The 20,149-nt window shown below is 37.6% G+C and overlaps 2 protein-coding genes and 1 non-coding gene across 3 annotated transcripts; 2 read left to right on the top strand and 1 right to left on the bottom strand.

Moving 5' to 3' along the window:
• The first annotated feature begins 74 nt into the window (after nt 1-74).
• chadlb (chondroadherin-like b) lies at nt 75-11,156 on the top strand. Its single transcript, XM_052571124.1, has 8 exons — nt 75-488; nt 1,261-1,432; nt 1,539-1,733; nt 1,828-2,129; nt 7,719-8,220; nt 8,974-9,660; nt 9,743-9,909; nt 10,527-11,156. The coding sequence occupies exons 1-8, from the start codon at nt 430-432 to the stop codon at nt 10,795-10,797; spliced, it is 2,355 nt and encodes a 784-aa protein (XP_052427084.1). The 5' UTR covers nt 75-429; the 3' UTR covers nt 10,798-11,156.
• Nucleotides 10,853-17,756, bottom strand: l3mbtl2 (L3MBTL histone methyl-lysine binding protein 2). Its single transcript, XM_052571123.1, has 18 exons — nt 17,603-17,756; nt 16,914-17,367; nt 16,012-16,150; nt 15,786-15,919; nt 15,595-15,709; nt 15,427-15,506; nt 15,170-15,287; nt 14,077-14,211; nt 13,909-13,997; nt 13,581-13,830; nt 12,969-13,045; nt 12,740-12,844; nt 12,513-12,660; nt 12,347-12,429; nt 12,006-12,240; nt 11,855-11,920; nt 11,571-11,717; nt 10,853-11,482 (listed from the first exon to the last, which is right to left on the bottom strand). The coding sequence occupies exons 2-18, from the start codon at nt 17,280-17,282 to the stop codon at nt 11,364-11,366; spliced, it is 2,409 nt and encodes an 802-aa protein (XP_052427083.1). The 5' UTR covers nt 17,283-17,367; nt 17,603-17,756; the 3' UTR covers nt 10,853-11,363.
• A 329-nt stretch (nt 17,757-18,085) lies between these two features.
• Nucleotides 18,086-18,157, top strand: trnaq-cug (transfer RNA glutamine (anticodon CUG)). The gene has a single exon. It is a non-coding gene; the product is annotated as a tRNA-Gln (tRNA).
• The last annotated feature ends 1,992 nt before the right edge of the window (nt 18,158-20,149 follow it).

Raw genomic sequence — 20,149 nt, 5'->3', positions numbered from 1 at the left:
TGCATGAAGTTATAAAGTCCTGTAGTTCAGCTCTCACTGCCTTGCGCTTTCACCAAACGCCTGAGTGACACAAATGCCCCAAGTTCACTGAGCCTTGAGCGGTCCAGCAAACCTGTTGGGCAGTTTTCTCAGTATCTTGACACTGAAAAGAATATAGGTGTTGAACCAAACGCTCGCAGGGAACCTTCTCTCCTCCAGCGGTTTATTTATGAGAGACTGATGGCCAGACTGAGAACAGTGCGCTTCTTTGTGTGCTGCAGAGCCGTGGTCTGAAGTCTCGTGGGACTCAACGAACATATTTCGCAGTTGGAAAATCATTTTTTTTCGGCTGCTTCGGTGTCGGTGCTCTGTTAAGAAGTAGACTTTTAAAACTCTTTGTTATTTTTTCTCAACATTTGCTCGAAATTTTATTTCTTAAGTATTTTGTTTATGACGGAGCGTGTTTTTGTTAATAAGGACCGCGAGAGAGTCATATTTATTCAGAAAAGGTAAGGAATGTTTGAAGATTTTAGTTCGTTTTTAGAGCAAGTTATTGAATGTTTTATTAAAATAAAAAAACAAAATAAAATACTATACATTTAATGAGTTGTGATGCTGAGTCTAAACGCAGTATGTTTCACAATTTGTAAAAAAATAAACTCTTCATACTCGGTAGCAAGGTATAGTCACACTGAGAACCTGTCATCAAACAGTGTAGCCTATTAAAAGGTTTAAACCTAATTGTAAAAACCGAAACAAAGTCATTATCGAAGAAGCAGACTTTACATAAATAACAGAACATTGTTCTAGACAACAAATCTGATCAATAATTGATTTACTCGAATTCATAACATTTTGAAACAACATTTCCAATATACCGTTTTCCACAGCTCACCTATTTGGGTAGAAATATCTTTAATATAAAGCTGACACTTGTAATGTATCCCAGTGTTATTGTCATAAATTGTTTATACCTGTTTTTGTTTTTCGTTTGAAGGAATAAATGTAGAAATATAGCGGTTATAAGAGGATGAAATGCCTGTTTTGACATTCAGTTTGAGGCAATGAAGCAGTTGCATTCAACCATAAATTATGTGAATGCCTTCAATCCAGCCAGTTCAAACATACCAGCAGAGCTCAACACTAAAGCCTCAAATCATGCAGCGTTGGCAAACTAAACTGCATAGTTTTAATTAAGCTTGCAGATTGTTTTCCTGACAAAGTGAACTGAATAAGGTCAATTAAGTTGTTACTGGGTGTTCTACCTTTTATTTTACACAGAAACACCAAAATGTTTAGCCTTCCCACAGTGTTGGTTATAATGTTACTTGCCCTGGAGTTCCATACTGTGCAGTCAGGCAAATGCCCAAAGTTCTGCATCTGTGACAACATCCAGCTCACGGTTGCTTGTGTCAACAAGAATCTCACTGAGGTGCCGCCTACCATTGATGAGGTAATCTGTGCACCAGCCTGATCACTATGGCCTTATTTTAACTGAATTTCTATACATTTATGTTATATTTGCATTGCTTTTATGCTGCCGTTTGTATATATCCAAGATAACAGTGAAACTCGACCTGAGAGGAAATGACATGCAGGAGCTTCCTACAGGGGCGTTCACACACACCCCTTACCTCACCCACCTGTCGCTGCAGAACAGCAACATCCAAAGGGTACGGGAAGGTGCATTCCGCAGACTTGGCCGGCTGGTCTTACTTAACCTGGCCAACAACAAGATTGAGATCCTGTACCAGGTAAGGCAAGCAAGACACAATGGATTGGTGTTTATAGTTGTAATCCTGGACAATCTTTCCATGCATCTCATTATTTGATCTCCTAACAAACTAGGAGTCATTTGATGGGCTTACATCACTGAAGCAGCTAATTATTGACCGAAACAGAGTGGAGGAGATCCAGCCTGGAGCCTTTTCACAGCTTGGCTTTCTCAACCTCCTCTCACTCACACACAACCAATTGGTGTACATACCTAACATGGCATTTCAGGGTTTGCAGAACATCAAATGGCTACGTCTCAGTCAAAATTCTCTCAATTATCTGGCAACAGAAGCATTTGCTGGCCTCTTCACTCTTACACGTTTGAGCCTGGATAACAATGAACTGCAGTTTTTCCCCACTGAGACGATGACAAGGTGAGCTTAAAGAAACAGGTTTAAGTTATTGACTAAGATGCCATGAACTAACAATGAACTACTTATAAAAATATAAGACTTTATAAATTAACATCAACCTTGCGCAGTGAGTCCAGAGGGACCTCAAAATTATTTAAAAGGTTTAAAGTTCAAACAAGTATTAAAAAATGCCCAACAACACCAAATTAAAAATCGTCTTATTTTAACTGACCTTTCCAACCACTTTCTTTTTTTCTTTGAAGAACCAGTTCAATTCTTACGGTCTTGAAAAATCTTGATTAATGAGGAAGCCTCATTTTAAAACTGATTTCTAGGCTAGATAAAAACACAGTGGTGGCCAAAATTATTAGAACAGTAAATAATTGAAAACTATTGATAATTTCTTTGCCTCCAAAACATGATTTAATTTCATAATTTTCATGAAACATGCAGATAGTTGCTCTGAGCACAACAAATATAAGATTAAGTCAGTCATACTATTTTTTTTGTCCACTTTTCACTTTAATGTTTGGTATGTCCACCTTTTGCGGCAATTACAGCAGTGCTTCTCTCTGGCATAGTGTCAGTATATTTCCTGAGAACTTCAACACTAATGTTATCCCATGTTTAGTCTCGCATAGCATGAATTCATGGCAGCTTTCATTAGCCAAGGCACGCTCATGGGGCCATTTGAACGACATGTCAAACAACCAGTCGTTTTGTTCATCGTCACGTTTCAGGGCGTAGAAATGTTGCCACAATAACAGTAAAACTCTTGGATGTATTTGAAAGATTATATGCCACAAGCTTTAAATATTTCACATTCTTTTGAAACTCCAGCGTTTAGTTGATCCTGATAAGCGCTCGTCTTCACAGTTGTAAACACTACGGTTTTCTTCATTTGTTAGGGGGGTTTGCTGCCATGGTATCTTTGTATCCAGACAGAACATTAAAGAACGTGACTAACACGTCTCGCAGAAATCCTGTAGAATTCAACCAATCCGATGACGACTTCAACACTCCTGAAGTGTTTCCACTTTTGTGTGCCATATGCATCAGATGTTTAGCCGACGGTCCGTGGGCATGATGTCTGAGGCTGAGACTATCCCATGCCTTCTGTAACTCAAGCCAAAGACTTTCCTTTGAATGTATAATAGATCCATCTGTCTTTATTTTCCAGCTCAACCCAAATTTGCTTGATGGGGTTGAGGTTTGGACTTTGAGGGACCCAATCCATCATGTTCAATGTTCAAAAAGATTCCTTCTGTCTTAGGTAGTTCTGGCAATAGTTAGAAGAATGTTTAGGGTCGTTGTCATGGTCATGATGAAAATAAATCCAAGCCCAATAAGTTGACTCCCAGATGGTGCCACAACAAAATATTGTGGTATTTTTTAGCCATGATGCCATCAATTTTCACCAAGTCACCTGTTCCTAAAGGCTTTAACCCCTGGGCAAGTGACACTCCTTTTTATATCTCTCACCATCTGTCCATCGAACATACACTCTTGGCTTGTTGCCACACTGTTAGGCTCTTGGATTCACCAGTCCACACACTTTATACCAATGTTTCTTTGTCCATTTCCTGTGTTCTTTAGCAAATTTCAGGGGTTTCACTCTATTTTTCTATTTCAGGTATGGTTCCTTTGCTGCTGTTCTGCCAACAAGTCCTCCTTCTCCCAGTTTCTGACATTGATTTCATCACACAGTTCTCGTGAGGTCTTTCTTCAGTCCTTAAGACTGAGAATTTTGAAATGCTTCACTTGTGTGTCTGAAAGTTTCTTTTTCTACCGTTCTCCTTTCGGTTCTGGTGTGAAGTGGTGGCATCGTGGTGGTCTAAAGTGTACTTTGCAGTGTTTGGACTGCATCTCACGTCCTTGGCTGTATGGCGCTAACTCCAGCCAGTATTTAAAAGGGTCTTTATAGCTCACTCGTTAGCTTCTTCTTCAGCCATGTTCAAAGAGCAACATATGGTTCAAGACAACTTCTAGAGGCTTTGAATTTATACCAATTGGTGGTGTGACCTCAGTGACAAAACCCCCGATGTTACCAATCACTTAATGGGCAGGATAGGACTTGTAAATTCAAAAGAATCATGCAGCTGTGTCCTAAGATTCTTGCACCACCATCAGTTTAACCGCGATCACACCTGACAATGATTACACAAGTAATTTGGCTTCTTCTGTGAAGAAACATGATTGTGTGACAGTGACTGTTTACATGGACATCAGTAATCTAATTATTTACTCTAATCTAAATAAAACAATATTAGGATTAAGTTGACAAGACCGTTTACATGAGTTGGTTTTAGAATACTCCTTTCATGTTCCTGTTTTATGTTATAGTACATAGAACGATTAATGGATTAATATAATTTCACGTATAAACATATAGTTTCTGATAGTGTCATATATAGTTTTGGGTGTTTAATTTTACAAAATTTTCAAGTGCAGTTAATTATTTGTCATGCTGTACATGCAAACATATTATGCCGTTGTTGAAGCTATGCTCTGCATCCCAATGTGCATACTATCCACCCTGTCTGCTCTAAATAGTAATGAAAATGACTAATATCACATCGAATTTAGGATGGATAGTATGCACATTTATGGAGAATGAAAAATTACTTAAAGGGTTAGTTCATCGAAAAATAAAAATTATGTCATTAATAACTCAACCTCATGTCGTTCCAAACCCGTGAGACCTCCGTTTATCTTCGGAACACAGTTTAAGATATTTTAGATTTAATCCAAGAGCTCTCAGTCCCTCCATTGAAGCTGTGTGAATGGTCTACTGTCCATGTCCAGAAAGGTAAGAAAAACATCAAAGTAGTCCATGTGACATCAGAGGGTCAGTTAGAATTTTTTGAAGCATCGAAAATACATTTTGGTCCAAAAATAGCAAAAATTACGACTTTATTCAGCATTGTCTTCTCTTCCGTGTCTGTTGTGAGAGAGTTCAAACCACAACAGTGTAGTGATATCCGGTTCGCGAACGAATCATTCGATGTAACCGGATCTGTTTGAACTAGTTCACCAAATCGAACTGAATCATTTTAAACGGTTCGTTTCTCAAATATGCATTAATCCACAAATGACTTTTCAACACTCTTCAATCCCAGAAGAACATGATCGCAAGTCCACACCTTGCAACTATCAATACTTTCATCTGAGACTGCATCTGGACACTTGTCAACGACCAAGGCAATGAAAGTATCGTACATTTGACTAAACGAAACAGAGGTTTAGTGTAAGTTATAGACCCTGTTGTAAAACAGTCAAAACTTTGGGTGAACATCTTCTAAATGTGGTTTTCCCATAATTATTGCCAGGGATTTTACATGTCTATACTGCACTTAAATGATGGGACTAAAATGGGAATACTCCACATGTCTTAATTCAATTTCTCTTTACTTCGAATATGACTTAAGGTAATTTTAAGGATTAAGGTAATCAAAAATATGTTTACATGGTTGATTCTTAAGATTCGGAGTATTGTTTTAATTGTGTTAAAATCAGATTATTGTTGTCCATGTAAATGTACTCAGTGAATGACAGTGTAATAGGCCTACTCAGTTTTTTAGGAAAATTACCTAAATCTCCTTATGATGACTCTATTATATGGTTTATAGAGTAGATAAATGACTTAGATAATTCATTTGTTTAATGGGCACTGTAATGGCCAATTCAACAACAACAACAAAATAATAATAATAATAATCTGCAATTTCAAGTTTTCCTTTCTCTTTGGAGTGTTACAAGCTTTTGGTGCATGAAGAAGATCTTTAAAGCAAAGACTAACGTCTCAAACCAAAAGAGATATTCTTTATTAAAGTAAAGACTTGTCCCCGTCCTCCTAATATGCCTCGTTTAAATCGTGTCTATGTCACAATGTGGGAAGATCTGCATAATGAAAGAAGGCAAAGAAAGAAGGTCAAACTTTTAAATCTCGCTGTTGTGGAGTCGCTGTTTCATTGTGAAAGTGAAAATTACTTTGTTTGGCCTTCCAAAAGAGGACACAACTAGGAATCAGTGGTTAAGTTGTATTTACACTGTTCCAGAGCAATTCAACCCAAATATTCAGATGTGTGCAGCACATTTCATGGAGTATTGTTTCCTGATCCTGTGAAAGAAAACTACAATGCCAGCTGTTCTGACTCACAGTCTGTAAGTACGTTTACATATGTAAAGGATTTGCCACTGACAACTCAAACACAAGTTTTGAGCAGTGTAGAGCAGTGGTTCTCAATTCTAGTCCTCGCACCCCTCTGCTCTGCACATTTTGTATGTTTCTCTTACGGTTTCAAACATTTGTTCTATTCGAACATAAGTGCCCTGAGAAGGGGACGTCACAGGATATTCCACCATGATTCCAGTTCAAAGAAAACATATATTCCATTCAAAGTGCATTGAAGTTTGCGAGATGTGAATTTAAATTGTATTTATTTACAGAGGTATATGATGTCACACAAATCCATGAATAACACCATATTTTATAACACATATATTGACCACGTCAATGGGAACATAGTTCATGCACGGAGCTCACTTCTAACAAGCTGATTATCTGAATCAGGTGTGTTAACCAAGAAAGACTTGGAAAATATGCAGAGCAGAGGGGTGCAAGGACTGGAATTGAGAACTGCTGGTGTAGAGTAGCGCTTGTTGTTTGAGGTTTCTCCGATCACAAATGCAGACATGGTTTTACGTTTACGCGGCACGATGCAATGCAACGCGTGAAACCGTGCAAGTCATTATAATTCATAATTATGTCCTCACTGGATGCAACAAATGGCTCATTTGTAATGGATTTTATCGATTTTGTTTTGACGTGCCGGTGTTCTGGCCAGGACAGGCATCACAGTATGGCAGCAAGGGGCATAACATTTCCATCAGGCACTTGAGGTATTCTGCCAATCACAATGCACTGGATAGCTGGCCAATCAGAGCACACCTCCCTTTTCAAAATGATGTGCTTTGTAAAAAACGACGCGTTTCAGAAAGGCAGGGCATATAGAGGCGAAACAGTAATGGTGTTAGTGCAGTGGATAAGACACATGTCTGTGGTGTGGGAGACCCGGGTTCGAATCCACTGTGAGACACCAATGTGTCCCTGAGCAAGACACTTAACCCCTAGTTGCTCCAGAGGCGTGCGACCTCTGACATATATAGCAATTGTAAGTCGCTTTGGATAAAAGCGTCAGCAAAATGTAAATGTAATGTAAAATGTAATAATGTACAGTATGTGGAAAATGTGTTTTTTGAATCTTAAACCGCATAAACACATTGCATTACACCAAATACACAAAATAAGGTTCTTTTTAGCAACATCATATGACCCCTACAAATATGCCAAGTGTTCTAATAATTTTGGCCACCACTGTAAGTAAAAGTAAATCATACAAATTAGGGGGAAATATGGAAAAGTCATGGGCCACTGGAGTTAAATAGGTTAAGAACTAATGACTTTGATCAATAAATGCTGGAAAAACTTTCTACAGTAAATAAATGTTCATCAAATATTTTTAATGCTACAATGTATGTTTTTATAATAATCGAATAAACTTACTTTAAAAACCTAGCATTATTTCTTACTCTTCTTTTTCTCTCCAGACTTCCAGAAGTAACTCGCTTAGAGCTAAGCTACAACCCCATGACCTACCTTGGAGAGGAGTCTGTATCTATGCCCAAACTCACTCACCTCCTCCTGGATCATAACTCCCTGCAGGATTTTTCAAATGCAGCTATCCTGCTTTCTCCTCGTCTTGCTCATCTGGACCTAAGTCATAACCAGCTGCGCATCCTGCAGCCAATGGCCCCCGGCTCTCCCAAACTGAGTCGCCTCAATCTGGCAGGCAACCCTATCTACTGCAGCTGCTACATGCGGCCTCTGCGCGAGTGGGCGATGCGGGAGCGTGTTCGCCTGGGTGGTACGTGTGGAGGTCCTGCACATCTGTCCGGTGAGAATCTGGAGGCGGTCAATCCCGCTGATTTGCGCTGTCAGAGCCAGGAGGCCATGATGAAGGCCGAGCTGGAGGAGCTGAGAAGACTGCCCACACTCCCCACAACCCCACCGCCAGATAAAGTCAAATGCCCAGCCAACTGTCAGTGTGAGGTGAGTGAAAACTTACTGGGTGGATGCAAAAATAGAGTGAGTGAAAAGACTTTGCATAGGTCAGTGATAAGACACTCCATTTAGTTTAATTTACATAATTTATTTTACAATGACTTTTAATAAATCACAAATGAGAAGCCATTTTCTTTTATTATTTTATATTTTATTGTTATTATTAATATGATATCTAATCATTTAAATTTGCATTCTCATAAGTCATGTCATGTGGTGCAGCTCTTCTAAAACCTGATAATTTGAGATTGAGAAAAGAACAGAAAATACCATGGAAAATAGGTGTATAACCTTTTTTAATTAAATAAGGATTGATAGTTCACTGAAGGTTATTACTTTCTATTTTGTTTTCACCACACAGCATTTTTTTAAATAGTATAAAAAAAAAATCATAAACTAACATTGTGTGCACATTTCTATTTTACTGGCATGTTTTACAAAAAATGTTTTTTTCTTTATCTTGAACTCTATTCAGGATTATAATCAGTAACTAAAACTAAAATCATTTTAATTTCTTAAAATAAAAACTTGATTTGAAATATTAAAATAACTAAATAAACTAAAAATGAAAAACTGTTACTTTATTGAAATATTTAAAGGTTTAAAAAAAAAATCACAGAAAGGTAAAACCAGAAAATATAAAAATTAATTGTAATGCAAAAGATTAACAAAAACTATAACAGTATAAAGTAATAAAAACTAATTGAAAACTATTATCATTGACCCACATACATTTTGCAGGCTGAGAACAAGCACTCATCTTGTGAAAACAAAGGCCTCCCCAAGATCCCCCGTGGATTTTCACCGGACACGCGCTTGTTGGACTTACGGGGCAACCATTTCCACTACGTCCCTGCAAACAGTTTCCCAGGCACTGCAGAAGTGGTTTCCCTTCACTTGCAGCGCTGCAAGATCCATGAGGTAGAAGATGGGGCTTTCAATGGTATGAAGAGTCTGGTCTACCTCTACCTCTCAGAAAATGACCTCACTTCATTGAGTCCCGAGGCATTCAAGGGGTTGCCCCATCTCACTTACCTCCATCTGGAGAAGAATCGTTTCACTCAGTTCCCCAAAGGAGCATTCAGGCTGTTGCCTGGTCTGCTGGCTCTGCACATGGAGAATAATGCTATCGCTAAACTAGAAGCAGGGATCCTGACCGGTGCTGAGAAACTGAGGGGCCTCTATCTCACTTCCAACGCCATCACAGCGGTTGCTTCCAGGGCCTTTGATCCTGCACCGGACTTGGATACTCTTCATCTAGGCACAAACAAACTCAAAGAAGTTCCAAGTGAGGCTCTTTCTAAAGCCAGCAGCCTAGCAGAGCTTAATCTCTCCCGTAACCCTATTCGCTGGATCGGACCACAGGTTTTTCAGCCAGTTGCTGCCACACTTAAACATCTTTACCTGAATCATATGGGTTTAGAAAAGGTAAGGACAAAACCTTTTCTAATGCCACAAGAGGAATGCCAATCTACATTTAAATCTCTCTTCTATCTCTTACCTTTTGAAGGTCTCTAAAGATTCACTAGCAGGACTGGGGTCCGGTCTGAGGAGTCTGTTGCTTGAAGGAAACCAACTTGAGGAGCTGCCAGACTTGGGTCCACTTACAGGACTCGAGGTTATAAACTTGGCAGAGAATCCACTGGTCTGCGATTGTCCACTGTTGCCTCTTCGCAAGTGAGTTTCATTCTTAAAATCAACATCACCATTCAAAAGTGTGGGCAACACTTTAGAGTAAGGTTCCATTTATTTTTAGTTTTACAAGTTACACCAGCTGCGTCCTAATTCACATATTAATGCACTATTCTCTGCAGTTTTGTAGTATAAATAGAATCAGTAGTGGGTTCACATTGAAAAATAAAGTGTACTTTGCATACCTGATGCATTAAATTAAGAAAACCGAAGCATGAAATGTTGGACACTACATGCACTCAACTGTTCTAGCTTTAAATTACATAACACAGGGTGAGTGGCTGTCAGACTCTGATCTTGAATCACAAAATAACTTTATATTTAATACACTGCTTGGTTGAGTGAATAAGTACATCGTGTAGAAGTGTAGAGTGCATCATTGGGGATGCAGCAAGTATACATCCATTGTACAACACTTTGTATCTTAAAAGACTGAGACATTTTTTTCCTTGTGACGAGTTTTAGCTGTTAAAAACACAAAACAGTTACTACTGCTCTGGTTGAAAGGAGTTTGCTATGATCCTACAGACTTTTCATCATAGTGGCTTGAACTGACCTCCATTATTGCTTTTTGACCCTTGTGTTGTTCTTTCTGCCACTAGGTGGATCGAGCAGGTGAATCTGAAGGTCAGAGCCACTTGTGGCCACCCACCAGAACTCAGAGGTCAAAGGGTCAAAGACGTCCATGTTTTTAAGAGCTGCCCAGGGGAAAAGCATCCTCTTATTCAGCACCCAAAACCAACCAAGGCCACAAAGACCGAATCTGCTCTTATCAGTCCTCCAAAAGTCATCAAGATAGTCAAAGCCAAAAACAAAAGTGCAAAACATATTACAATGCAGAAACGTACAGCGAAGAAGAGGAAGTTGGTGTGATTCCACTGTATTTACATCACTGTAACTGATGTAGATCAATATAACCCAAAACCGATTTGTTAAACTGTTTTATTATTAAGGGTGCTTGTTTTATATATGACTGTTTAGTGTTCAAATCACCTTCTTGACTGTCAAAGAAATGTACTATGTTAGTTCAGTGGTCAGTAAAAAAAATTATACACTTGTAATATACATTGAAATCAACAAGAATTTGAAGATCGTTAAGGCTTAATTCTGTTGCAAAAAAAATTAATCAGAAAGTGCCTTAACACAAATGAGGACATTTTAATAGAATATTGCAAGATTTCGGTCATGTGGAAAAATGAGAACTGTATAAAAATAAAGGAATAATATAATCACTTAACTGTTCCTATAGCTTACACTTAACAGCTTGGTTGAGTTAAATAACTACCAGTGTTATTTTAGGACAAAAACATAATGGTTAATAAACAGACTACCAGTTTTAATACTAAAATCCACAAAAAAGACAATCTGGTTCACACTTTTGCCTATATATATATATATATATATATATATATATATATATATATATTAGCAGAGCAGTGTTAAACGGAGTCCTCCTGTTTGACGGTTGTGAAGGGTTCTGGGTTGTCCCTTTCTTTGGTTGGTGCACTGGATAATAAGGGGGTTTCCATTTCCTCCACCTTCACTTTTACGGCAATAACTGTAGAGAGACAGGCAAATCATGTAAGAAATAAATATATACATATATTTTTTTACATACATTTACGAACAAAGAGATTGCTACATACTTTCTTCCTCAGGTTCAGTCTTTATTTGTAAGGTAAGTGGAGTGACAGAAGGGTTTGATGCCTCTTGTGATCGATTCTTCTCTGGATTCTCTGTGGGCTGGGTTTTAGATGTGCATTTACTCATGTTTTTCTTCATAAATCTTCGCTCTAAAGTGAAAAATAAAGAATCGTAAGAGAATGAATGGGAGCGACTGGCAACACGATATAAAACCAGTAAGGAGAAATGTGATGAATGTAACCATCATGTGCTTTAAATATTTCAATCGACCAAGAATTAAACTTACTCCTTTTTCCCATAAAAGGTTTTGCCTTTTTGCTTGTGTGTAAGCGTTCCTGACCCTGAGGTGGTTCTACACAAGAGGGCAAAATATAACATGTAAAAAAACACACTTTTGACAGCATATATGAATACTTTGAAAACTGCAATGATTTTACCTGGGCCAATGGGTGGCTGCAGCTGGTAGCCAGTGATTTCACACCAGCCCACAGGATAAATTTCAGGAGTCTGACAGTCTACCCACTGATCAAACTCAGGCTCCCAGCCATCAAAGTGAAGGAGGAGAAGCCGGCCAACGCAGCGCCTAACAGTGGCCACACACACCAACCGTGGCTCCATGAGGTCCACTGCCTCTAGCTTCATACCAGAGGTAAAGCCATGGCCTACATCATCCTGGGACAGACGTATGAGGGAGGGACCACAAGATGTGCTTAAAACATAAACTCACATATGCATTAACATACTGTATATGGCTCAGCAATCAAAATAAAAAGATTACGGTGTTGAAAAGTCTTCGTGGAGCAGCTACAGTTCCTGTTTCTTCTAAATATTCTGTCCATGTGAATGTGGCACGATCATAACCTGATGAGAAAGGAGGCAATTTCAATAATTTTTCAACTATTTCTTGTACCTAAATATAGATTTTTAGAAGTTGAAGACCTTACCAGGAGGTGGGGTAAGAGGTATGTTGTTGCTCTTGCAGTATCCAACTGGTAAAATGGCATGTGAGCTGGCATGATAACAAAACCAGTCAGAGCCATCACCGATCTCGACACCGTCGATGCCTACCATGATGTATCCATCCAGCAACACCTGAGTGAGAAGATAAGCCAGGTCAATGCAAATATATGAAATTATTCACTTCAAGTGATAAATACCGGCTGAATTGTACCTTACGGACTGATGCAACGCAGATGTTCCCAAGGTTCAGAGGATCAATTGCTTCAAGTTTCATGCCTTCCTCAAAAAACGTATCTCCCATGTAAACGGTCCTCAACTGTTTGCATAGGGTAAGGAATTATACATCGCAAATGATTAAATGCCATAAGATTTTTTAACTAACAAAAAGAAATCGTGACTATTTTAGTTTCACATTTTAGTGAAATGGTATATGCACGGACCTTCTTGAACTGATCTTGCACACTGTTTTGAAGGACTTTGCGAAATGCTGGATGGCTACTCATGTTGACACTTGTATCTGTGTGAGAAATAGGCATGTTATTTTCTACAAATAGCATAAGACAAACAACAAGTAGGAAAAAAAGGTAATTTTGTCATTTTTGAAAATAATAATCATTAACACTTTATTTTTAAGGTGTCCTTGTTACCTGTTCTTCCTATTATAATAATAAGTTATACATAATTACATGCAAGTAACACTAAGGCAAACCCTAATCCTAACCCTTAGCATATAGTAAGTACATGTAGTTAATTAATATTACGTAAAAGTATAATTACACTGTAACCTAATAATCTTTACAAAAGTAAAGAATACAAATTTCCTTTTTTTCTACGGAGCCCTGCACATTACAAAAATGATGATGGTGACAAATTCACTCCATCGTTTGAGTTACACTATAGTTTCATTTCACTAAAACAAGCCAACAAATGTCATGGGAACAAATTATTCTTATAAACCAAGTCTTTATTGGACAATTATGAATAATATCATGAAAATCCAAATGTGTGTCATGTGTGGGGGATCAGTATGTTTGTACTATGTTTCTTCTCACCGGTTTGTTTGATTGAGTGGCCCACTCTTTCAGACCAGCCGACAGGGTGTAACAGAGGACTCTGCATGTGACACCAGAAATCTGAGAGCACTTCACCCGAGGGTCCCAGTCCCCCGTCCTCATACAGCAGTCTGAGTCGGCCTCCTATGACAGTATCCACCACTGCCAAACGAGTACGGCTCACCTGCGAGCGATCGACCACCTCCACTCGAACCCCCTGCCTGAACGGACACCTCAAACTGTCTGCCATCTGAAACGCAGACAGTTCTGCATGAATGAAAGAAAAACCGACGGTATCAATGGAATGGTAATTTGCCAGTGCTGTCACCTTGACATGAAAGTCAACAGGAAGAGTGTGCGCTCCAACCAGTCTCTCCATAAGGTAGGACTTCCAGTCTTTAATATGCTGGTGGACCTCTATAGGAAAAAACAAATAATCAAGATTTAGCATTTTTATTGAACGTATACCCGGTGAACTTTTGGTATAAACACTCACCTTGAGGGGGCACCAGAAGCTTGCTGTTCACTGCACACCAGCCTATAGGATGAACATCAGCCGTGCCTAAATTACACCACAGGTCATGGCTGTCATCATCCTCAAAACCCTCATAACGCAGAAGAGCCATATAGCCTGAGAGAAACACAACAGATCTAATAAGCACACAATATCGTGTAATGGTGCCCATAATTACATTTAACTGCACGCTAAAAAATTACGTTTTACATGTAAAACATGTTGTCATATAAACATTTAGTCAGTGTAACCACTGTCAGACAACTTTTTGTTTTTGTGTGCAACCAGGCTTGTTTGTTTGTTTGATTAATTAGTATTGGTTCTTAATTTTTTTTACTTTCTACTCTTAAAAGACTCCAGACAAAATCTGGTTTCCACAACAAATAATAAGGGGCACAATTGTATACACGAAATTTTTCTTGTGCACCAAATGAGCAAGACTAAAGTAGTGATTTCTGGAAATTCAGATTTGCCTTCACAGGAATAAATTACACTTTAAAATATTGTATTTTCCGGACTATAAGTCGCACTTTTTTTTCATAGTTTGGCTGGTCCTGCAACTTATAGTCAGGTGCGACTTATCAAAATTAATTTGACATGAACCAAGATAAATTAATCAAGTTAAAACATTACCGTCTACAGCCGCAAGAGGGCGCTCTATGCTGCTCAGAGCTCCTGTAGTCTACACTGAAATCATAGAGCGCCCTCTCACGGCTGTAGACGGTAATATTTCCTCTTGGTTCTTGGTTCTAAATAAATGCGACTTATAGTCCAATGCGATTTATATATGTTTTTTTCCTGGTCATGACGTATTTTTGCACTGATGCGACTTATACTTAGGTGCGACTTATAGTCAGAAAAATATGGTATAATAAAATAAAAAAAAAACTGTAATTTTAAATTGCAATAATATTTCATAATGTTACTGTTTTTACTGTATTTTTTCATTTATCAGGTAAATGCAGTCTTGGTAAGGATAAGAGATTTTTCAAAACACATACACAAAAAAAAATCTTACCAACCCCAAACATCTGAATAATAGCATAATTAATATTAATAATATGGAGTTATATACCTGCCAGCTGCACAACAGTGGCAATCCAGTACACCTTACTTGGCAAGGCTGTGTGAGTGTTGAGAACCTCCACTTTTAACCCCACATAGATGTCGTCCCATTGAGCGCAGAGTGGTACCTGCCATATGGGGAGTTACAGATTTGACCATCATAATTCAATAGCAACAGTAACAAAGAGGACATTGTTATAACATTCACCGCATTTATTTTTCACAGGAGCATTTTTTCAAGAACCACAGTGGATAGAAAACACTCACATGTCTGAAGCAGGATACTGGGGAAGCGAGGAGGCCGTTTTTCTCAAGGTAATTACCCCAGTCGAACCCAGCCAAAGTAGCTTGGACATAGACAGCACCATATCAACGTTTAGATATTTGTATAGCACACTGTAGTGAAAATTAAAACTAATCTGTGGGTTTTCTTACCATCTTGTCCAAATGCTCTGCTCTCCTGAGGCTGCTCATTCTCTTTTGAGTGTGAAGCCTCAGTCTGTGATTTCAGAGACAGTTTTTGTGATGACTTCCTAGTGGGTGGCCTTCCCTGAGTAAAAGACACACAAAAATGGAATCACCGTTCGAATAAATGTGGGTATAAATACTTTGCCAGACATTCCCACCTGCAGCCTTGCAAGAACTGAGGATTTCTTTGAGTTGGATGAGTATGAACGTGAGCATGACACACTACAGAAGCGCTTGGACCGGGAGAAGAAGGTTTCCGTGGTGCCTTTGGTTCCACACATTTCACATGTAACTGCGGAGACATAAAATAGAGTTGAGGTTACATATACTTGTCCGTGGCATGCACATGTGCATGTTTATTAATATAAGTGTTGCTGAATTTACTTATTCCATCACTTTCTGCACAGGATGAAAGTGTCACAGAATTATTAACATCATCATCGCTGGATTTCTGCCGATTGTGGTGTTCTCCGTCAAATATTCCTCCTTCTCCATCATTCATAAATGTCCATTCCTGTTCATCCTTTTTGGGAAAAGCAAAGTTATTTATTAATTAATCAAAACTAGTAATAAAATACTGATATATAAACACAAACACATCACCAGTCAAAAGCTTGGAATAATATATTTTTCAAGTATTTTTTGCTTGTCAAGGTTGCATTTGTTTGATTAAAAATACAGTGAAATATTATAATTTAAAAGTAATGGTCTTAAGCAGTTTTTATATATATATTATCTCTCTTTAAATCTGATTTATTCCTGTTTTGGTGAAGCTGAATTTTCAGCAGCCATTACTTCAGTCTTTTAGTGTTACACTGTCTTTCAGAAATACATTATATAAATACAAACACATACAGAATATATTTTGAAAATGTTTATGTTTTTACATGTTTATATATTTATATTCATGTAATTTATATAAATATTTATTTAATATATAAACAACATATTTTTCTTAAATACATATGGAAAAGCATGTGTGTGTGTATTATATATTACATATGGTTCTACACAGTATGTGAACAAAAACTTAATTGGATGCGATTAATCGTTTGACAGCACTAATTTACATAGGCCTAGATTATAAATGTCTGTACAGTCACTGTCATTTTTTTATAAAAGTATTAAATTCTTTCTTTAGAAAATCTTACTGGCATCAAACTTTAGTAAGTTTCAAAAAAAAAAATATATATATATATATATATATATATATATATATTTTTTTTTTTTTTTCCAAAGAGTCTGCTCTGAAGTAGTAGGAGTCATGATGGGACAGGGACACTCACTGATGGGAGCTGCTGAGGTTCAGTACTCGCTCTGCGTCTCTTCTTCGGACAAAAGGGACAGGAGACACCGCTTCCTCCGCAGTTACTGCACGGTGGTCGGATGAAAATCGTGGGGACAGCTCCATCCTTTAGTTTCAGACCTTTGAATCCCATCGTCTTTGCAGCGGCGTAAGATTTCGGGTCAAAGCAGTCCTTGCTGAAGTGCTCCGAGCACAGATGGGAGTACGTCTTGGCGACCCATTTCTTTCGGGTCTTCTTGACCTGCTTCTCCCATTTGCGGAACTCCTCGGGGTCTTTGGGAAATCTGAACATTGTGACATTTTGCCCTCTGAACTTCCCACAGCCATAAGCAACACATCGATGAGGCATTTGTAATTTTTAATATAGATGTGGGATCAAATAAAAGTCCACAACGTATTCAGCAATACAGTTTGCAGCTGGATCCAAATGTCGTCTGGGAATTACATTCAATAAGCATTAAAACATTTACATATTTCCACCAGATAACATTAAAACTTTACGGTTAACGTTACTAGCAATCGTTCAATGGTGCACGCATATAAACAAAGCTTTGAAGAACATCTAAGATCTCCCTATAAATGGTAAACACTGAAGCAAAACTCAAAGCAAAAGTATGCACATTGTTGTGTGTAAATGAAAACAGAACTCCACAACAAAACACTTCTCACCTGTTTTACCTCTTGGAAATACAATGTGCTGTAAGTGTGCTGTGGGTTGCGTTTCTTCTTCTTCGTTTGTGTTTAATGGCGGTTGGCAAACCACTTTAAGGTCCATTCCCGCCACCTACTGGGATGGAGTGTGAGGCCTCGATGAACGAAGATATTATATAGTAAAAAAAAAAAACTAAATTCTTGTAATCAATTCTGTATCTTTTAAATATTTGAGAAGAAAATCATAAACCCTTAACTGTTTCTTTGCGTTGTGGGTTTGCCTATCGTGAACAGCGCATTATCGCCATCATCCGTACTGGAGAACCGGAACAAGTACAATACAAATTTGTTTTGTTAACCTGTATGATTTTACACGCTGGTCGTTTGTAATGCGATGTGATTGATTAAAGCCTTATTAACACAGAAACCTATTTATTTGATCTATTAAATATCGAACTATTGAATATTGGAATAGTTGTCTATGCACAAAACTCATGACGCGGTTCCATGGTGTAATGGTTAGCACTCTGGACTCTGAATCCAGCGATCCGAGTTCAAATCTCGGTGGAACCTGACTTTTGTTTTCTCTTCTGGAGGTACATTAAGCAATAATAATAATAAAAAAGTTAAGCACGTTGTGTTTTATAGTGCGTTTCACAATGCTTATACTCTACTTACAATTAAACGAAACATATAAATAATAAAAATGGAAGCTGTAATGCAGAAATCACATGACTGTACCTGTACTCATGGCTCCTATTTGCAATGCTGAACTGGGTCAGTAATGTAACCTACATTACTAAAACTTGCTGTAAGTGGAATGATAAAGATTATTTATTATGTTAAAGAAGTTCATTAAACAACTGCATTCATACAAGTTCTCTAAACAGCAGGAAACTTACTAGCAGAGTCTTTTGTTCAGAAATCACTGTTAAATTGAATTGGTAAGTTTTATATACAAAGTTGTTTGAACAAATATCATCAGTTTTCATAGATCTTATAGCCACTTTGTCCAGGGCCCCATTAATTTTAGCACCGACTCTGAATACTGTTGTACAACTCACATTAGGTCTTGCAATTTCTTGACATTTTTGTGTGAGTATTCATCAGATGGTCAGTGAACAGTGCCTTCAGTAAAGTAAAGACTCTAGCATGAAGAAAAAAGAGAGATTGAGGCTTACATTTTTAAATATGGGTAGACAGATGGTAAATGAAGGATAGATGTTTGGGATTGGGAAACAAAGTTTTAATAATTTAAGTTTATTTGTATAGAGCTTTTTGCGATACAAATCATCACGTGATGGATTGTAACGTGGTAGAAGACTAGTTAGGTACGCAGGAGCTAAACCATTTAGGGCCTTATAGGTAAGTAATGATATTTTGTTACTGATACGGAGCTTAATAGGTAGCCAGTGCAGAGACTGTAAAATTGGGGTAATATGATCATATTTTCTTGACCTGGTAAGGACTTTACCTGCTGCATTTTGGACTACCTGTAGCTTGTTTATTGAAGATGCAGGACAACCACCTAGAAGTGCATTACAATAGTCCAGTCTAGAGGTCATGAATGCATGCACTAGCTTTTCTGCATCAGAAACAGGTAACATGTTTCGTAGCTTGGCAGTGTTTCTAAGATGGAAGAATGCAGTTTTTGTAACATCGGAAATATGGTTTTCAAAAGACAAGTGGCTGTCTAATATAACACCCAGATTTGTGACTGTAGAGGAAGTAACAGTACATCCGTCTAGTTGCAAACTGTAGACTACTAGATTTTATGTCGTTTTTTGGTCTAATAATTAATATCTCTGTCTAATCCGAATTTAATAATAATGTATTGATTTTAATTATAGACTGCCAGCCTCAGAGGCGATATTTAAAGTCCTTTGGGAGTGTGAATAACTGTTCTATAGCTTCCAAATTATTGATTCGCTTAGCCACATTGTTGGGTCTATATTTAAGCACTTCTTCCTTTCATCTAATGAAAATTGTAATAACCATGAACTGCTTAAATGTGCTACATTTTGCTAAATTAGCACTGCTTACAAAATGTTAATACATTTATCAATAGCAAACTGCTTTATAAAAATGAAGCGCTAGAGAACATTTTCACTCCAAACTCTTTCAAAAGAACGACGTACTGAAAAATACTGGCTACAGCCAATAAGCAATTGAGGCCTAATCTAAAAAGGTATTTTTAGTAATTTGACACTAAAATAAATTAGATAATAATTAAAAATGGCAATCTGTGTTAAATATTAATGTAAAACATGTACCTTTATTAATGGAAAACATTTATCTTTATTCAAACAATTTACAATTTAGGTGTCATATAGCGGTCATGCAATATAAATTTTTGGAGTAGGCCCACAACATATAATGGTTTAATATTTTCTAAATTAGCCATTTTTAATTTCTAGTGTAATGAATGCAATTTAAAAAAACAACTGATTGACAGTTGTATAGTTGTAGTTAAAAATTGTAATTCATATTCCACCGCATGCAATTCTTACATAAATAAAAATCAAATGTGATTCTTAAATCACTTCTTAACGGTTTTGTGCATAG

This window comes from Carassius gibelio, chromosome B12 (assembly GCF_023724105.1).
Source record: "Carassius gibelio isolate Cgi1373 ecotype wild population from Czech Republic chromosome B12, carGib1.2-hapl.c, whole genome shotgun sequence".
NCBI classification, from domain to species: Eukaryota; Metazoa; Chordata; class Actinopteri; order Cypriniformes; family Cyprinidae; genus Carassius; species Carassius gibelio.
This window is presented reverse-complemented; position numbering and strand designations above follow the sequence as displayed.